This window comes from Amia ocellicauda, chromosome 15 (genome assembly GCF_036373705.1).
Source record: "Amia ocellicauda isolate fAmiCal2 chromosome 15, fAmiCal2.hap1, whole genome shotgun sequence".
Lineage (NCBI taxonomy): Eukaryota > Metazoa > Chordata > Actinopteri > Amiiformes > Amiidae > Amia > Amia ocellicauda.
In genome coordinates this window covers 25,784,725-25,800,633 of record NC_089864.1, presented here as the reverse complement: position 1 = coordinate 25,800,633, position 15,909 = coordinate 25,784,725, and the positions used below count along the sequence as shown (strand labels likewise).

The 15,909-nt window shown below is 41.2% G+C and overlaps 1 protein-coding gene across 1 annotated transcript in view; it reads right to left on the bottom strand.

Moving 5' to 3' along the window:
- Positions 1 to 15,909, bottom strand: part of LOC136771438 (probable polypeptide N-acetylgalactosaminyltransferase 8) — a 48,848-nt gene that overhangs the window by 2,153 nt on the left and 30,786 nt on the right. Inside the window, exons 7-12 of the mRNA XM_066723756.1 lie at positions 15,179 to 15,376; positions 11,010 to 11,124; positions 10,455 to 10,640; positions 3,708 to 3,845; positions 3,029 to 3,124; positions 1,076 to 1,243 (exon numbers count right to left, since the gene is read on the bottom strand). Coding sequence (XP_066579853.1) covers positions 1,076 to 1,243; positions 3,029 to 3,124; positions 3,708 to 3,845; positions 10,455 to 10,640; positions 11,010 to 11,124; positions 15,179 to 15,376 — 901 coding nt within the window. The remainder of the gene's footprint in view (positions 1 to 1,075; positions 1,244 to 3,028; positions 3,125 to 3,707; positions 3,846 to 10,454; positions 10,641 to 11,009; positions 11,125 to 15,178; positions 15,377 to 15,909) is intronic.

The window sequence follows — 15,909 nt, the reverse complement described above, 5'->3', positions numbered from 1 at the left end:
TGTGTACAAAGTACTGGTTGAGTTAGTACTTAGCAGGTATCCACCTCGGGGCAGGCTTCCTTACCACTCTGTTTCCCTCCTCCCTTGTGACAGTTTGGTTATACAGTAACCTCTCTCTCTTTGAGCAGTGTTCTTGACTTGAAAGATAATGATGGGTTGCGAATGAGAACACTGCCCAGAGGTTGCAAGGTTGCTTGGGAGTTCTGACTCCTAGCAAAGAGGAAGTAGTAGTCCACGCAGGGCATTATATACATTATATACAGTATGCTTGTATGACACGCAGACTGGTCTATACTAAACAAATGTTGTATGAGGTACCATGGTAACTGTCTTAACCCCTCCCCCTTTGGGTAGCGTTCTCTTCAGATAAACAAGGTTGCATTTGGAACGTAACATTATAATATTATATTAGTTACGTATTGTTCTGCATCATAGAAAGGGTCTTAGCTGCAAACATATGTGCTTGCTTGACTGCTATGACAACTTGTTCTGATATTTAAAAAAACTAAAAGTTTTCTACATGTATATTGCATTTTTGTTGTACTTTAAGTGTTTTGTCTTTCGGACTGAGCAAATCATAGCATTGTTGTTTAAGAATGATAATGAGTCATCCTAATTAAATTGGACATCAGTGTTGTTCGTAGATAGTACTCTTTAAAATCTGTGAGTTTAAATACTTTAAAAGAAAGTCATAACAAATATTAAGGAATGAAGAACTTATGCTAGACTTATGATTACATGTCCGTTCTCTTCATAAACACATTTTGTTTCTTATTTGTGTCTCAATGCCTGTTGTTACAGCCAGCTGTTAGTTTTAGTTTATCTTTATTTATTCTTTTCACAGAAATAATAGCATTCACAATTAAAGTTTGATGTCAGTACTAAAATCATCCCATCAGGGTCAATTTTGCTTAAGTGTATATTATAATAGGACACATTTCTATTGTATATCAAAAAAATATTACAAAATGAACAAGATTTTGATTAATACAGAATGTAAAAGTAAAACATTAACCTGGTTCATTGTAGTGTATATTGGGTGGAAGTTCTTGTAAAGTTAATCCTATAAGATTACCTGTTTAAAGTCCCATAAGGAACTCATCCCCTTTTCTTTTGCCACATTGCATTCATATAACCTTGGTGTATTTCCAGAGCCAGGGTCAACTAAACATCTGTTGTTGTTGTATTTGTGAGACTTTATTCCTCCAATGTAGAGCTGCCCACTTTTTCTGAAGAATGTATGCTGTACAACAGAAATATGAAAAAATACAATTTTACACTGTTTTCTTATGTGATTTTTTAATCTTATTTTTCTTATGCCTTTTTCATGTTTTACTCTTTTAAAATTCTATTAAAATGTATGTAAAGAGATATGTGCACCATCAGGAAAAGCGCTGAATAAATACATGTATTATTATTATTATTATTATTATTATTATTATTATTATTATTATTATCTGCATTGTAAATAATAATTGTACCACTTTTACATCTATAATGCCTTACAAAGAAGAGATACACCCATATTGGATACCATATATGGGATTTCAAAATATTACCTTTCCCTCCAGGAAACATCATGTTTCCTGCTAAACTAGTCCAAGTAGCCTTAATCTTGACCTTTGACCTCCCCTTCAAGGTCAATCAATGCTTAAAATTGTTTATATTTCCCTAAAGAGTGTAGATAGGCTAATGATTGCTATAGCACTTGGATAGGAACTCATATGTGGTCTGTTCAAAACTGTCCTCCACTGACATTTATAAAATAAAATATATATGTCATAACTCATAACTCTTTAAATAGTGCAGTCAAGTTTATACTTACTATGGAACACATATAGGAATCCATGTATGATCTATGTGAAAATGCCCTTTTGATGATCTTTGACCTTCCTATGAGGTCTAATGCAAAACCCTCAAATAAATCATTCCAGAGAAAAGGTATCACACTGCTTTAAAGCTAAAATTCCTGAAAAGGTTTTTAACACTGCTTTTATTCATCAGATATTCTTTTAAATATTCTTAAAATGGCAGTTTTACAACGCAGATGAAGTTTCTAGAAACTTCTAAATCTAGTTATTATTATTATTGAACACCATGCAATGTGTTGATGATCACTCGGCAGACCCCAATGTGTGACTCAGGACCACATAGACGATTCAGACGGATCTAATGTGCCTTGATAATGCCCATTCAGTGCATTAATTACAGGTGGTTTTCATACTGTTCTCACTGTGTGAATGTAAAATTGTATAAATCTGGTTTATTTATGTGTTTCTCAATGTTTCATACTGTTTTCACTGCATTTCTAAACAAAATGACCAACTGAAATGTTGGTGTTGTTTTGTCTGGTATATATAAGTTATGCACAAAAATATTATGTTAATAGTGATACTGAGGTTTGTAGATTTTATTTGCACAGTATACTCATACTGTTCTCACTGTATTAGTAAACACAATGACTGACTGAGGTGGTTGTTTGTATTTCATTGAAATTGTTAATTCTGTTATACTAGGGTTGTTTAAGAAATGCATAGCCTACCTGGGCAGGAAGGGATACATTACATATGTTTTAAGTGAAACTCTTTAGATTAGTGCACCTATTTCAAATATGCTGAGTAAGCGTGTAAGGAGTTGAACTTAAAACAAAAATATGTAATGTCTTCCATTCCTAGTACCATTACAGATGTTAATTAAATCAGTATTTGTTTTAATTGTATGTAGATGCCTTAAACAGGACAGCAGGGTAGAAGATGTAAATAACATTAAAGAGAACAAAAAAGATTCACATTTAATGAACTGTGCAACAGCACCTTTAAAAGAGACAACAAATAAATCTGACCCTGCACAAATGCCTTGATGAACAATGTCTCAAAGAACTGACTAGCAAAACAAAAAACCTGCAATTACAGTCCTCCTTATGTACTTGTTTATTTATTGTCAGCCTTGGTTATATACAGGAGCTTTGAATTTCTGGATTATGCTTTCATTCTTATTTTTTTATGGAGTAAAAATGAAACGCAGTTACCTGTGGGCTATAGTAGTGGCATCCATATGCTATGGGTACGGTTCCAGGAACAGGACCATGATCAACACAGATATTGTCCTTCACAGTGTTCTTCAGCTATAGAAATAAGAAGGGAACAGAAAGCTTCAAATTAAAACAACATCAAACAATGATCATAAATTCCCATTACACTGGCAAATTGCACAAAGGGTTGTGATGAATTGATTCAGCAGAAATGTTTAAACAAGAAACAATATTGTAGTGATCTCAAGCCTCGCTAAGAGGTCTGGCGATGCAGTAATATCAAGTCCCTGTTGTGGCCGGAACCCCCAGGTCGTTACAATATATTATACTGTAGTACTCCAATTAACTATTAATCATATACATTTACTGGACTGAACTTGCAGAACATTTCAAGACAATTTCTCAACCAGCAGCAAAGCAGTTAATGACCATATTACTATTTTCATTTCCTTGAAATTGTAAACTTCATACATTTTAATACAATATTTAGGGTGAATCTAAACAGGGTATTTAAACGGAATTTGAAGAGCGTTTTCGACAGTGATAAATTTAATTCATATATGAAGTCATCCAGCAACAATAAGCTCAGAATCTTTAATGAACGAATTTGATGATCAAGAAGGATTTGAGCAAAGGAAATACCTCTAAGAACACAAAACAAAATACTTTTGCTTACAGCTCCGTAGCCGACAACGTCATCCCATGGATCCAGCTGAGGATACACATTGTCTATATACCACTTGAACGGCTTACATTTTAGCTTCTCTCTGAGTTTTTTTCTTTCTGAGACATCCCCAAAGTCAATTCCATGGTCCTAGAAGGAAAAGAAAAGTATATTACTTTGAATTATATCAATAGAACGACATTTATTAGAAGTATTGTAAACAGCTATAGCGATTCAAAAAGTACGAATTCAATAGATAATAATGTCATCTTACTAAAAATGAAGCCGCAACTGAGTACAGGTCTGTAGTTTTCTATTAGCGGGTGGGTCAAAATTTTGATTTAATCCGGCCCTAGATTTGTGAACCTCGTGGTTAGCAAAGGTAATTAATCAAAACCAAGAAATTTGAAATTCATATAGGTGTTTTACATTTGTATTTACATTTGAAATACTGATGTTATTTTATATCAAGAGTGTTTTTGTGTTAGTGCCTTGTCCTGTTTATGCAAATTCCAAAGCAGTTGTAAAAGTGTACTGTAAGTCAGTGATTTTTATGAGAAAGTCAACACATGCAATAGAGTGGGTTTAAGATTTGTATTTTGTATTCTGTCTTTGTACAGCTGTAAGCCCACTGCCTTATTATCTAGTATTGTTAGTATTATCTCGTATTGTCTAGTATTATTTAGTATTATTTCTGATTATCTCCCATGATTGTGTATTATCTCACATTTTGTATTATTTTGTATTCTCTATCTGTATGTTGTATGGTGAATCCATTTTATGCCAATTGAGAAATGCCAGTTTCACATCCTTTCATAGCAACATATATAAAAATAAAAGAACCCCAAAGAAGTTAGTGTCCTGTGTAGTGCATCATTTCCATGGGCTACATGTGAAAAACAGTTATAGATCCTAGAGTGTTGTAGACGTATTCATAATACCATATACATTGATTAGTTGTTCTTAAGAATAAGTACTGACAAATAACAATAAGTTAGAGCTACATATACAGGATACGACTATATTTCATAATGATATGCTAACACACACAGGGCTAAACAGGACAGATTTAAGCACTTTTAATAATGCAATGCAGTTGAATGCTCCCACAGAGGAATAATAAAGGAAAATATCTAGGATACTTAACTTATTGTCAATGTTAATCGGATCATGACAAAGAGAAGTCATACATTTGTTATTTTTGTAAATGTTCTGCTCTAAAAATAAAGGAAACTCGGTGAAACGTCAGCAGAAATTAAAACTTAAAAAAAATAAAATAACAAATGCCATATTTTTAAGTGATGTCATTTATTTTTAGAATATGTCCCAGTTTCTTCTTTTGAAAATCTGGTCACCAGATGTAAGACTATCTTTTTTAACATTTCAGTCTAAAGTTTATTGCAAGGTATGAATAGTTTTCAGCCTCAGGTTTTTGAACCCTAACTCCCAGAATGCATTTTGAGCCTTCGTGTCTCACAGTCACTTCCTGGGGCATCTAACGAAATGCAATGTTTATGTGCACAGATGGGGCAGTCATGCCAAGGTGCACCTAAGCATGGACAGTGGAAATGTGGTATTAGGCTTCAGAAGAGCTAGGTTTTTATTTTGGTTTGCTTTTTGATAATTTAACCACCTCCACACTGTATATTAAATATTAGGGCCCGACAGATATATCGCTCCCTGGGCCCCCTCATCCCATCCCATGGTTTCTCCTACCACTTCTACGCTGATGATGCCCAGATCTTCCTGTCTTTTCCCTCTTCTGACCCTCTCATCCCCTCTCACATCTCTTCCTGCTTGTCTGCTATCTCTGCCTGGATGCACTCACACCACCTCAAACTCAATCTCTCCAAATCGGATCTCCTGTTTTTCCCCCACTCTTCCTCACCTTCTGCTGATCTCTCCATCTTCATCCCCTTGGAATCCACCACACTCTCTCCTTCTTCTTCCGCTAAAAATCTCGGAGTCACCCTCGATCCTGTGCTCTCCTACTCCCAGCACATCACTACGCTGACACGCACCTGCAGATTCTTCCTGAGCAACATATGCCAAATCCGTCCCTTCCTCACCGACTACTCGACGCAGCTGCTCGTCCAGTCACTGGTCCTATCCCGCCTGGACTACTGCAACTCCCTCCTGGCCGGCCTTCCTGCAACTACTACCCACCCGCTCCAGCTCATCCAGAACTGGGTGGCTCGTCTTATATTCTCTCTGCCCCGATTTGCACACGCTACTCCACTGCTCTGCTCCCTCCACTGGCTCCCGACTCCGGCACGCATTCAGTTAAAGACATTGACCCTCACCTACCGCTGTCTTGACCACACTACACCAAGTTACCTTCAGTCACTCATCTCTCCATACATCCCCTCCAGACCACTGCACTCCTCCAGTTCCAGAAGACTAACTCTACCTCCTCTCCACTCCCCTTCCTCAAGAGCTGCTCTTTCTCATCCCTGGCCCCTAAATGGTGGAACGACCTTCCCACCGAAGTCAAACAGAGTCCTTGATCTCATTCTAGCACTTACTCAAGACGCATCTTTTCAGACAGTACTTGTAATATTAGTCCTCTATCCCTGCTAGATAGCACTTCACAGTTTTTATTATGCTTCTCGCGTTCTTGATTGTTTCCTCCTTGCTCCCTTTCCTGTAGCCCTTGACTGTGACCTTACATTTTGACAGCACTTAGCTTTTACCGTCCAGGATGTAGGACCTCACTTACTGTACTTGCTTGTTTAAATTGTAAATTGGTATTTGTAAAATGTATTTTGAATTGCTGTTTAGTTTAATTTAATTTGTAATGATTGATTACAACTTTACTCAACTGTATTTTTTCACTTTGTTTTACACTTATGTTGTAAGTCGCCCTGGAGAAGGGCGTCTGCCAAGAAATAATAATAATAATAATAATAATAATAATAATAATAATAATAATAATAATGTGTTTTACCAAAGCACTCATAACCAATAGAAAGTGTTTTTGATTGCATGTCTCCATATGACAAGCAATCTCAGATCACAGTAAAACATATAAAGAGAATTAGTGAAAAACGCATCTCTCAGACAATGTTGGTTAAAACTGAAACTATACATGATATTGTAGCAAGTGTTTGTGTCTGCGTGGCTTCCCCCATCTCTGGGTGGTACAGCCAGAGTGTGGTGATTGGGCGGGAGGGAGTCACTAGATAGGGGGATATATAAGGGCGTGGTGAGTCGACTTGGAGTAATGGGAAAGATGGATCTGTGTGGAGAGTTTATGCGAATCTTAGGTAGAAAGGGGGAGACTTCTGCTTCTTTTGCTTTTATTTCAACAGCGACTATTAAAAGGTTAGGTCACTACAATAATAACACTTTCACCCAGTTCTCCTCTGAATGATTCAGATGTTCATTGGCAAACTTCAGACGGGCCTGTAAATGTGCTTTCTTGAGCAGGGGGACCTTGCGGGTGCTGCAGGATTTCAGTCCTTCACGGCGTAGTGTGTTACCAATTGTTTTCTTGGTGACTATGGTCCCAGCTGCCTTGAGCTCATTAACAAGATCCTCCCGTGTAGTTCTGGGCTGATTCCTCACCGTTCTCATGATCATTGAAACTCCACGAGGTGAGATCTTGCATGGAGCCCCAGACCGAGGGAGACTGACAGTTATTTTGTGTTTCTTCCATTTGCGAATAATCGCACCAACTGTTGTCACCTTCTCACCAAGCTGCTTGGCGATGGTCTTGTAGCCCATTCCAGCCTTGTGTAGGTCTACAATCTTGTCCCTGACATCCTTGGACAGCTCTTTGGTCTTGGCCATGGTGGAGAGTTTGGAATCTGATTGATTGATTGCTTCTGTGGACAGGTGTCTTTTATACAGGTAACGAGCTGAGATTAGGAGCACTCCCTTTAAGAGAGTGCTCCTAATCTCAGCTCGTTACCTGTATAAAAGACACCTGGGAGCCAGAAATCTTGCTGATTGATAGGGGATCAAATACTTATTTCCCTCATTAACATGCAAATCAATTTATAACTTTTTTGAAATGCGTTTTTCTGGATTTGTTTGTTGTTATTCTGTCTCTCACTGTTAAAATACACCTACCATTAAAATTATAGACTGATCATTTCTTTGTCAGTGGGCAATCGTACAAAATCAGCAGGGGATCAAATACTTTTTTCCCTCACTGTACATATTAAATAAGTTACACTTTCAAGGACATTTTTAAATACATTTTTTAAACTAATGCAGCTGTTCTGTGCTGCCTGCACTGAACCTTCCACTGTTGTATCGGCAGTATTGAGAACAGAGCAGGACTGGTGAACCTGAGAGAACCTGACGCATATAAAATGCAAATATAAGCTAGACCAGCATTTAAAACTAATGTATAGAACATGCACATGTTTCTATTTGTGTGTGAAATTGCTCACATACCTTGGTCTTTGTTCTAATGTATAGAACATGCATATTTTTATATTTAAATTATTCAAATTTATTTAATTCATTTTTACAATGTTTGGTTGTTATTTATGATGAAAATTAATGTTACATTTATTATGTGTAGCGGTCTCAGCCCACTGCACGTTTTGCACTGATTTCAATTAAATACACGCCTTTCACGTCTGCACATTTTAATTTGTGTTCTCCCTCTCCAGTCCCCGTGCAGTGCATGTTTAAATTAGTTGATTGGAGTACTTAAAGCCCCAGTGTCGCCAGTGACGGGGTGGCCACTCCCGGGACTGTGCAGGTGAGAGGACGGGCGAGCAGAGGCAGTGGGGAGCGAGATGGGCAATGGATGAAAAAGCTTTGGTTTTATAATCCCCACTGCTGATCCTCTCACCTGCACTGCTCGCTGGTTGTTTGCGTTTCTATTTTGGGTCTTTTAAATTAATTTTAAACTTTGTATGTTAATTGATTTTAGACAACAAAAACCTGTACATTACATATTAATAAAATAATGGATTTTGAAAGACTGTCTGGCTGCTCTCTCCCACAATGCCGCTCCCCTCATTCGCACAAGGTCCCGGGAGCTACATATGTAAAATGTGAAAATGTAAAAATCCTGCCTTCATTGCATATTTGACACAATTTCTCTCTGACAGGGGGAGACTTGAGGGATCCATGCTAGAAAATGTCTGTTTTGCATGCTAACAAAATAAAAAGTAAATATCGTCAGATATATCGCAAATCGGGAAATTTTGCTCCTTAATTATCGGTATCGGACACAAAAAACCTGTATCAGTCAGGCTCTATTAAATATTACCTCTTTCTCCATATCCCTGCCTTTGTGTTGCTGCTTGTAGACCCCGCCTACATATCAAGCCCCGGCATTGTGCCCGACCCCACAAAGTGCCAAAATACACTCACCTAAAGGATTATTAGGAACACCATACTAATACTGTGTTTGACCCCCTTTCGCCTTCAGAACTGCCTTAATTCTACGTGGCATTGATTCAACAAGGTGCTGAAAGCATTCTTTAGAAATGTTGGCCCATATTGATAGGATAGCATCTTGCAGTTGATGGAGATTTGTGGGATGCACATCCAGGACACGAAGCTCCCGTTCCACCACATCCCAAAGATGCTCTATTGGGTTGAGATCTGGTGACTGTGGGGGCCAGTTTAGTACAGTGAACTCATTGTCATGTTCAAGAAACCAATTTGAAATGATTCGACCTTTGTGACATGGTGCATTATCCTGCTGGAAGTAGCCATCAGAGGATGGGTACATGGTGCTCATAAAGGGATGGACATGGTCAGAAACAATATTCAGGTAGGCCGTGGCATTTAAACGATGCCCAATTGGCACTAAGGGGCCTAAAGTGTGCCAAGAAAACATCCCCCACACCATTACACCACCACCACCAGCCTGCACAGTGGTAACAAGGCATGATGGATCCATGTTCTCATTCTGTTTAAGCCAAATTCTGACTCTACCATCTGAATGTCTCAACAGAAATCGAGACTCATCACACCAGGCAACATTTTTCCAGTCTTCAACTGTCCAATTTTGGTGAGCTTGTGCAAATTGTAGCCTCTTTTTCCTATTTGTAGTGGAGATGAGTGGTACCCGGTGGGGTCTTCTGCTGTTGTAGCCCATCCGCCTCAAGGTTGTACGTGTTGTGGCTTCACAAATGCTTTGCTGCATACCTCGGTTGTAACGAGTGGTTATTTCAGTCAAAGTTGCTCTTCTATCAGCTTGAATCAGTCGGCCCATTCTCCTCTGACCTCTAGCATCAACAAGGCATTTTCGCCCACAGGACTGCCGCATACTGGATGTTTTTCCCTTTTCACACCATTCTTTGTAAACCCTAGAAATGGTTGTGCGTGAAAATCCCAGTAACTGAGCAGATTGTGAAATACTCAGACCGGCCAGTCTGGCACCAACAACCATGCCACGCTCAAAATTGCTTAAATCACCTTTCTTTCCCATTCAGACATTCAGTTTGGAGTTCAGGAGATTGTCTTGACCAGGACCACACCCCTAAATGCATTGAAGCAACTGCCATGTGATTGGTTGGTTAGATAATTGCATTAATGAGAAATTGAACAGGTGTTCCTAATAATCCTTTAGGTGAGTGTATATTAAGGGGTTGATTATTGAATCTATGCTAAAAAAGTCATCAATGTGAAATGAGTCCAAGTTACAACAGAAGCGCAGCCCTTTCAAGTGGATATATGAAATTCAAAAAGTCAGGTTGCAAGACAAGTATGGGAGCATTAGTAAGAATAGAGCTTCTTACTCCTGCAAGTGTGATACAGGTATCTGGCTCACATTTCACATATTACCTTAAGAGGAAGATTCCAAGCAATGTAAACATTTTTTTTGTAGTCATCCATCCACACTTCAGCCACGCGCAGGGCATTTCTTCTCATAGTCACGCTATAGTCGGGAACATAGGGTTTGTGGGCTCTCTCAATGTGAGCTATTTTGGAACATGGCACAACCTCAATGCTGCCTCCACACAGCCACACCTGGTCAAAGATAATGCCAAGCATATCATTTTCTTGCAATTTGCATAATTTTTATTTAATTACTTATATATTTGAAGTTTGGATTTATGTATTTCTGTGGGTTTCTGGATTTGAAACAAGGTCATTATATATATATTTTAACTGAACTCCACCTAATTCTATTTTCTTTTTTATTTAAAACACCTTATTAATATTATACAATTCTCATACCAGAAGTGCATTACAATATTACAAGGAGGAATACTTTGAATGAGATGGTAGTTTTGTGATTTTAAGAGATAAGAATAAATAATAATGAATCACTTGCTGTAGGGATGAGAGTATATTAAACTCCTAATTGAAAAATGCCTTGATGTTTGAGTGACTTACTCGAAGACCAAGCTCTACATTTTCTCCACCATAGATGTTCATTCCACCATCTAAAACACCAATTTCTCCAAAGAATTTTCTATCTGCAACAAAGATACCCATAACTGAGGGGCTCCTTAGGAGACAAAAAACAAATTGGTCAAATGGCCATATGATAAATGATAGATTAACAAATCACATAATCAATTCAAAGTGATACATGGAATCAAATAAACAGAAATTATCAGGTATACTGTCTAATGGTGAAAAAGACCAGTAGAGCACAGACAGTAGTTTTACAGAAATGTAGTCCTTGGTGGCACAGGGCAGTGGGTTATCTTTCAAGTCGGAGGCACTGCCCAAGAAGGAGGGGTTTCTGCGCACTTCCATGGGAACCTGAAAACGTCACTCTATCAAAGTTGCCATTGGCCCCTGTGCTCGTCACTCAGAACAGGTCCCTTTCCACATCCTGTTCTATATAACGTGACGTCAGCGCAGGTTTGTCATCTTTTGCCTCTTCGCCTTGACCTGAGAACATGAGCTCTCCGTGTCTTGTCTTGTGCATTAGACTCTGATTGTTTATTAACAATTATTGCTCGGTTGGTTGGCTTCACGGCTGTGCTGTCACGACCGTTATTATTATTGTCTGTGTCTATTTGTGTTATTAGTTATTATTATTGATAGCTAATCCGACTCTGTTCCGTCCGCGCTCCGGGGCTCCGGTGCACTTTGGTTTCAGTTTCAGCTACAAATAGCACACTTTAAAAATAATAGTCATGTTTATATAGGGTCTTCTATATTCCGACTGCTTGCTGTGTTGGTTTTTTGTCCACAGAGCTTTTTCCTCCACAGCAGGAGCGTTAGCAGCGGCAGTAAAATCTGAGGCCTGGCTGCCCGGCCTGAGCCTCAGTGTGTCGTAAGAGATCTCCCCAGCGTGAGGTGCTCCTCCGCGGGCTTGCACCCGCACTACAGCCCGCTACTGCAGCTGTAGGAGATCACGCTCTCTCAGTTCACTGAGAACAAGCACTGCTAGCCCTCCCGGTCCGTGCGTGCATGCCTCTGTTTTGGATCCCACTACGGCTGGTACCCTCTGCCCCCGTGGACCCCGGACTCTGCGTCACCTGGTGACCCCGGAAATCTCGGCACACACGGTGTGGCTAAGCCTACGGGCCTACGCAGTGCTTGTATCCAGCACCTGGTGCTTGGTATACACAGTGTTCAGTCCGGCAACAGCAAGGTTGCGTGTGGTTGGTGTCGCAGCGCCCCCGTGTATACAAACGTTGCCAGGTGGAGACGCACTGAAGAGGCGTTCCAGTTGTTGTGTGCCCCCGGTGTAAACACTGATCGGTGCCTCTGCTGCACGTTTCCCTGTGCACACGCGTGTACGCTCGGCTCGGCGATGAGTTCCTCTTGCCCCCGCCACTGTGCCGCTTGCAGCCAGCGCACCTTGCCCACCAGGAATGGGGAGGTCCTATGCCCCGTCTGTCTGGGCACCGACAGCGGGCGCAGTCTGGCCGCGACTTCCAGGTCCGCTATGGCGCACTCGGAGGTCCGCCATTTCACCGGGTACCGCCGCAATCGCCGCCGCGTCCACAGACCCCCCACTCCGGCAAGTGACGGGGGGGCTTCGGGGGTCCTGGATCTCCACCTTTCCCCGAGCCCCTCTGTCTCCTCCAGGGCTGCAGGGACGGAGACAGTCATGCCCCCTGCGCTTGCGTCTGCTCCTGCTGCTGCGCCAGCTGCCACTTCCGCACTTGCCACGGCAGCTGCGTCCCCCACGGCAGCCACACCCTCCCTGCCTGCAGTGCCCACGGTGTGCGCCGCTGTGTGCACATGAGCGACAAGGAAGAGCGGCGGAGCGACACCCCCGGGCTCCCTCCCCCTCTTCCGAGTCTTCGCTGGCTTCCTCTACAAGGTGTTGGTGAAGGAGGTCAGGCTCAGCGGACAGAGAGCGGACATCGTGTGTCCGTTTTGCAGGAGATGGCTCCAGGGTCACGCTACGGCCTAACCCTGCGTTCCTCCCGAAAGTGCTGTCTCCATTTCATGTCAACAGGCCTGTGAGGGCCCTCAGGTGCTATTTGGAACGCACTAAGGACATTCGACGCTTAGACCAACTGTTTGTGTCTTATGGAGCGCGGACACAGGGCCAGGCGCTTTCAAAGCAGCGCCTCTCGCATTGGATTGTGGACACCATTACCATGGCCTACGAGTCCACCGGGACCCCGGTGCCTGGTAACCTGGTGGCCCACATCATGGGCCCTTTTCCAAGGTGCCCCCTTGGCAGATATTTGTGCGGTTGCAGCTTGGGCCTCACCGCTTACATTTGCTCGGTTCTACAGGTCCTTCCATTAGGAACCTGGTGTTGGCTGCAGTCGAGCCCCAGTAGCCTACGGGCTCTGGCTCCTGCCTTTCCTCTCCCAGTCTGCCCCTGTAAGTGCATGTATAGACAGCCTGATGACTCCAGTGTCCCGCTGTGTACATAGTTAATTTATTCACACGGTAAGAGCTGTAGTTGCCCTGCGATTAGCTGCGCAATTCGACACGTGTCAACTGCTCCTGTGTTCCATGGGCGGCGCATGAGTTCGTTCCTGCTCCTGTGGTGTATATAGTTCGTTTGTACGAAATCTAAATTGTCAGCACAATGGAGCTTTTCCACTCTATACTGTTTAGTTGAGTTGGATGCTCTTGTGCTGCGCACTGACAGCATGAAGGTATTGCTGTCACGCGATATGTATGTATTATATATTGTTCAGCTCGGCTACTCTGTTGACTAGCCAGCTATGTATTATATTGTATTTTCTCATTGGATCAGGGGTCCACTGCCATAATATTGCGTGGAGGCCGCACAAGTGCTTGATTAGACAGACATTGTGCAAGTAGATTACTGCCTTGCTCCTAGCTGCACTAGTAGAGCAGCCGGCCTTGCTCTTGTAAGCGGAGAGCGTAAGAGTTAACCTCTGTAGCCCCGCTTTGTATATGCTGATTGCAGACAGTTCCCTGTAAGAGCGTGACTATGGTCTTTGCTCCTGGGCGGCTCAGGTGCGGCCCTATGGGGCCCCTGAGGTTACTGTCTGGAGTTGTGTTGCCAAGGCCCCTAGCGGTGCACCTCAGGGCAGGCTCCCTTATCAGCTCGCTGCCTCCTCCCTTGCGACGGTTTTGTTATACAGTAACCCCTCCCCCTTGGGCAGTGCTTCTGACTTGAAAGATAACGATAGGTTGCGTATGCAACCTCAGTTATTTAAAAAAGGAAGCATTGCCCAAGGGTTGCAAAGTCGCGTGGGAGTCCTGGCTCCCGGCAAAAGAGGATGAACCTGCGCTGACGTCATGTTATATAAAACAGGATGTGGGAAGGTACCTGTTCTGAGTGACGAGCACAGGGGCCAATGGCAGCTTTTATAGAGTGACGTTTTCAGGTTCCCGCGGAAGTGTGCAGAAACCCCTCCCCCTTGGGCAGTGCTTCCTTTTTCAGATAACCGGGGTTGCATACGCAACCTATCGGTTTCTTCATTGAGCAGAATTCCATTCCAAAAACATATGAACACTAACCATTATATTTCCATATTAAAATTGATAATTAGATTGTAATGATTGTAAAGTCTACAACATCTAAAGCAGTCTCATTCAGTTGCTTTGAATACTCAATTAAAGCACACAATCTCAAAGGAAATTCTGTTTCTAAAATCATGGTTTTATGTGTCTGTGTTGTTATAGTGTAAGATACATGACACTGTTCCAGATTGAGTGCATCATATAAGCAACTTTTCAATATATTGGTTATTATTATTAATGCAGAAACTGAGTGAAACATTATAACAAACTTATACACTATAACAACACATAAACATTTAAACAACTATGATTTTAGAACCAGTGGGACCTTTCTTTAAATACTAAAAAATGAAAGTGTTTTTTCTTCATCGCACACCAGTCATCAACAGCATAATGTAGGGAAAAGGGTTAGATTGGTGTACTTGAGCACCAATGGAATCAAATTAACTATTGAAATTAGTCTATTTCTTGAGGACTGGAACTGTGCAACCCTTTTTAACCCTGCTGTGGTACCATGGGGTCTCTGTGACCCCACCCCAATGGTACTGTCAATGTAACTTTTTTCATGGTACCAGAGCAGGGTTAAACTGGCATTGACTGTCTTCATGAAGCTTTAGTCTGTCAGTTGGTGAGTTACTTACTTTCCTGGTATGGATTTATCATTAAGATTATACCACTCCGGCTGAAATGACTCATACATGCACCACAGAGCCCAATCAAAAGCTTGAGAAGCTGCAATGTAAGGGATTACTTCTAAATTGTTGAAACGCACTAAGTCGAACACAGGGGTCACCACCACGGTGGGATCTGCTTTTATTCTCGCAAGCACTGGCTCAGCCCTGCAAATGAAAAGAGATAATCTCTGTCACAGTCCTGTCACTGCAAAACTGCAACATTGTTTTCCACCCCCATTATAAAGTCTGATAGTATTAGAGCCTACCATGGATCTTATGCAAACTGAATGCTTGTCACATATCTATGTTTAACATACTTTTCTTCACAACAGCAGTCCTCAATAAAGCCATGAAAACATTTTTTATTATTATATTATTATTATTATTATAAAATGTGGAAACACTTTATCAAGGATGTGAATATATTTGAAGTCAATATGTGCATGTTTTGGTATTTTCCCCTGAAGCCATCACAACCTGAAATGTCTTTCATCATCTCTCAATAAGGTATTACAGTGTACTGATTAATATCATATTAATATATTACAGTGTTGTTGAAACATGACAATTGGATCAATTTACAGTTTCATAAATGAAACTTATTCAGCCCAGAGAAAACAATTCCTGCTGATTGAAGGTAAGACATGTGGTCAGCCCTGGCCCTGGCCATTCTTGCGCCCTTGCGACATCACATTTTA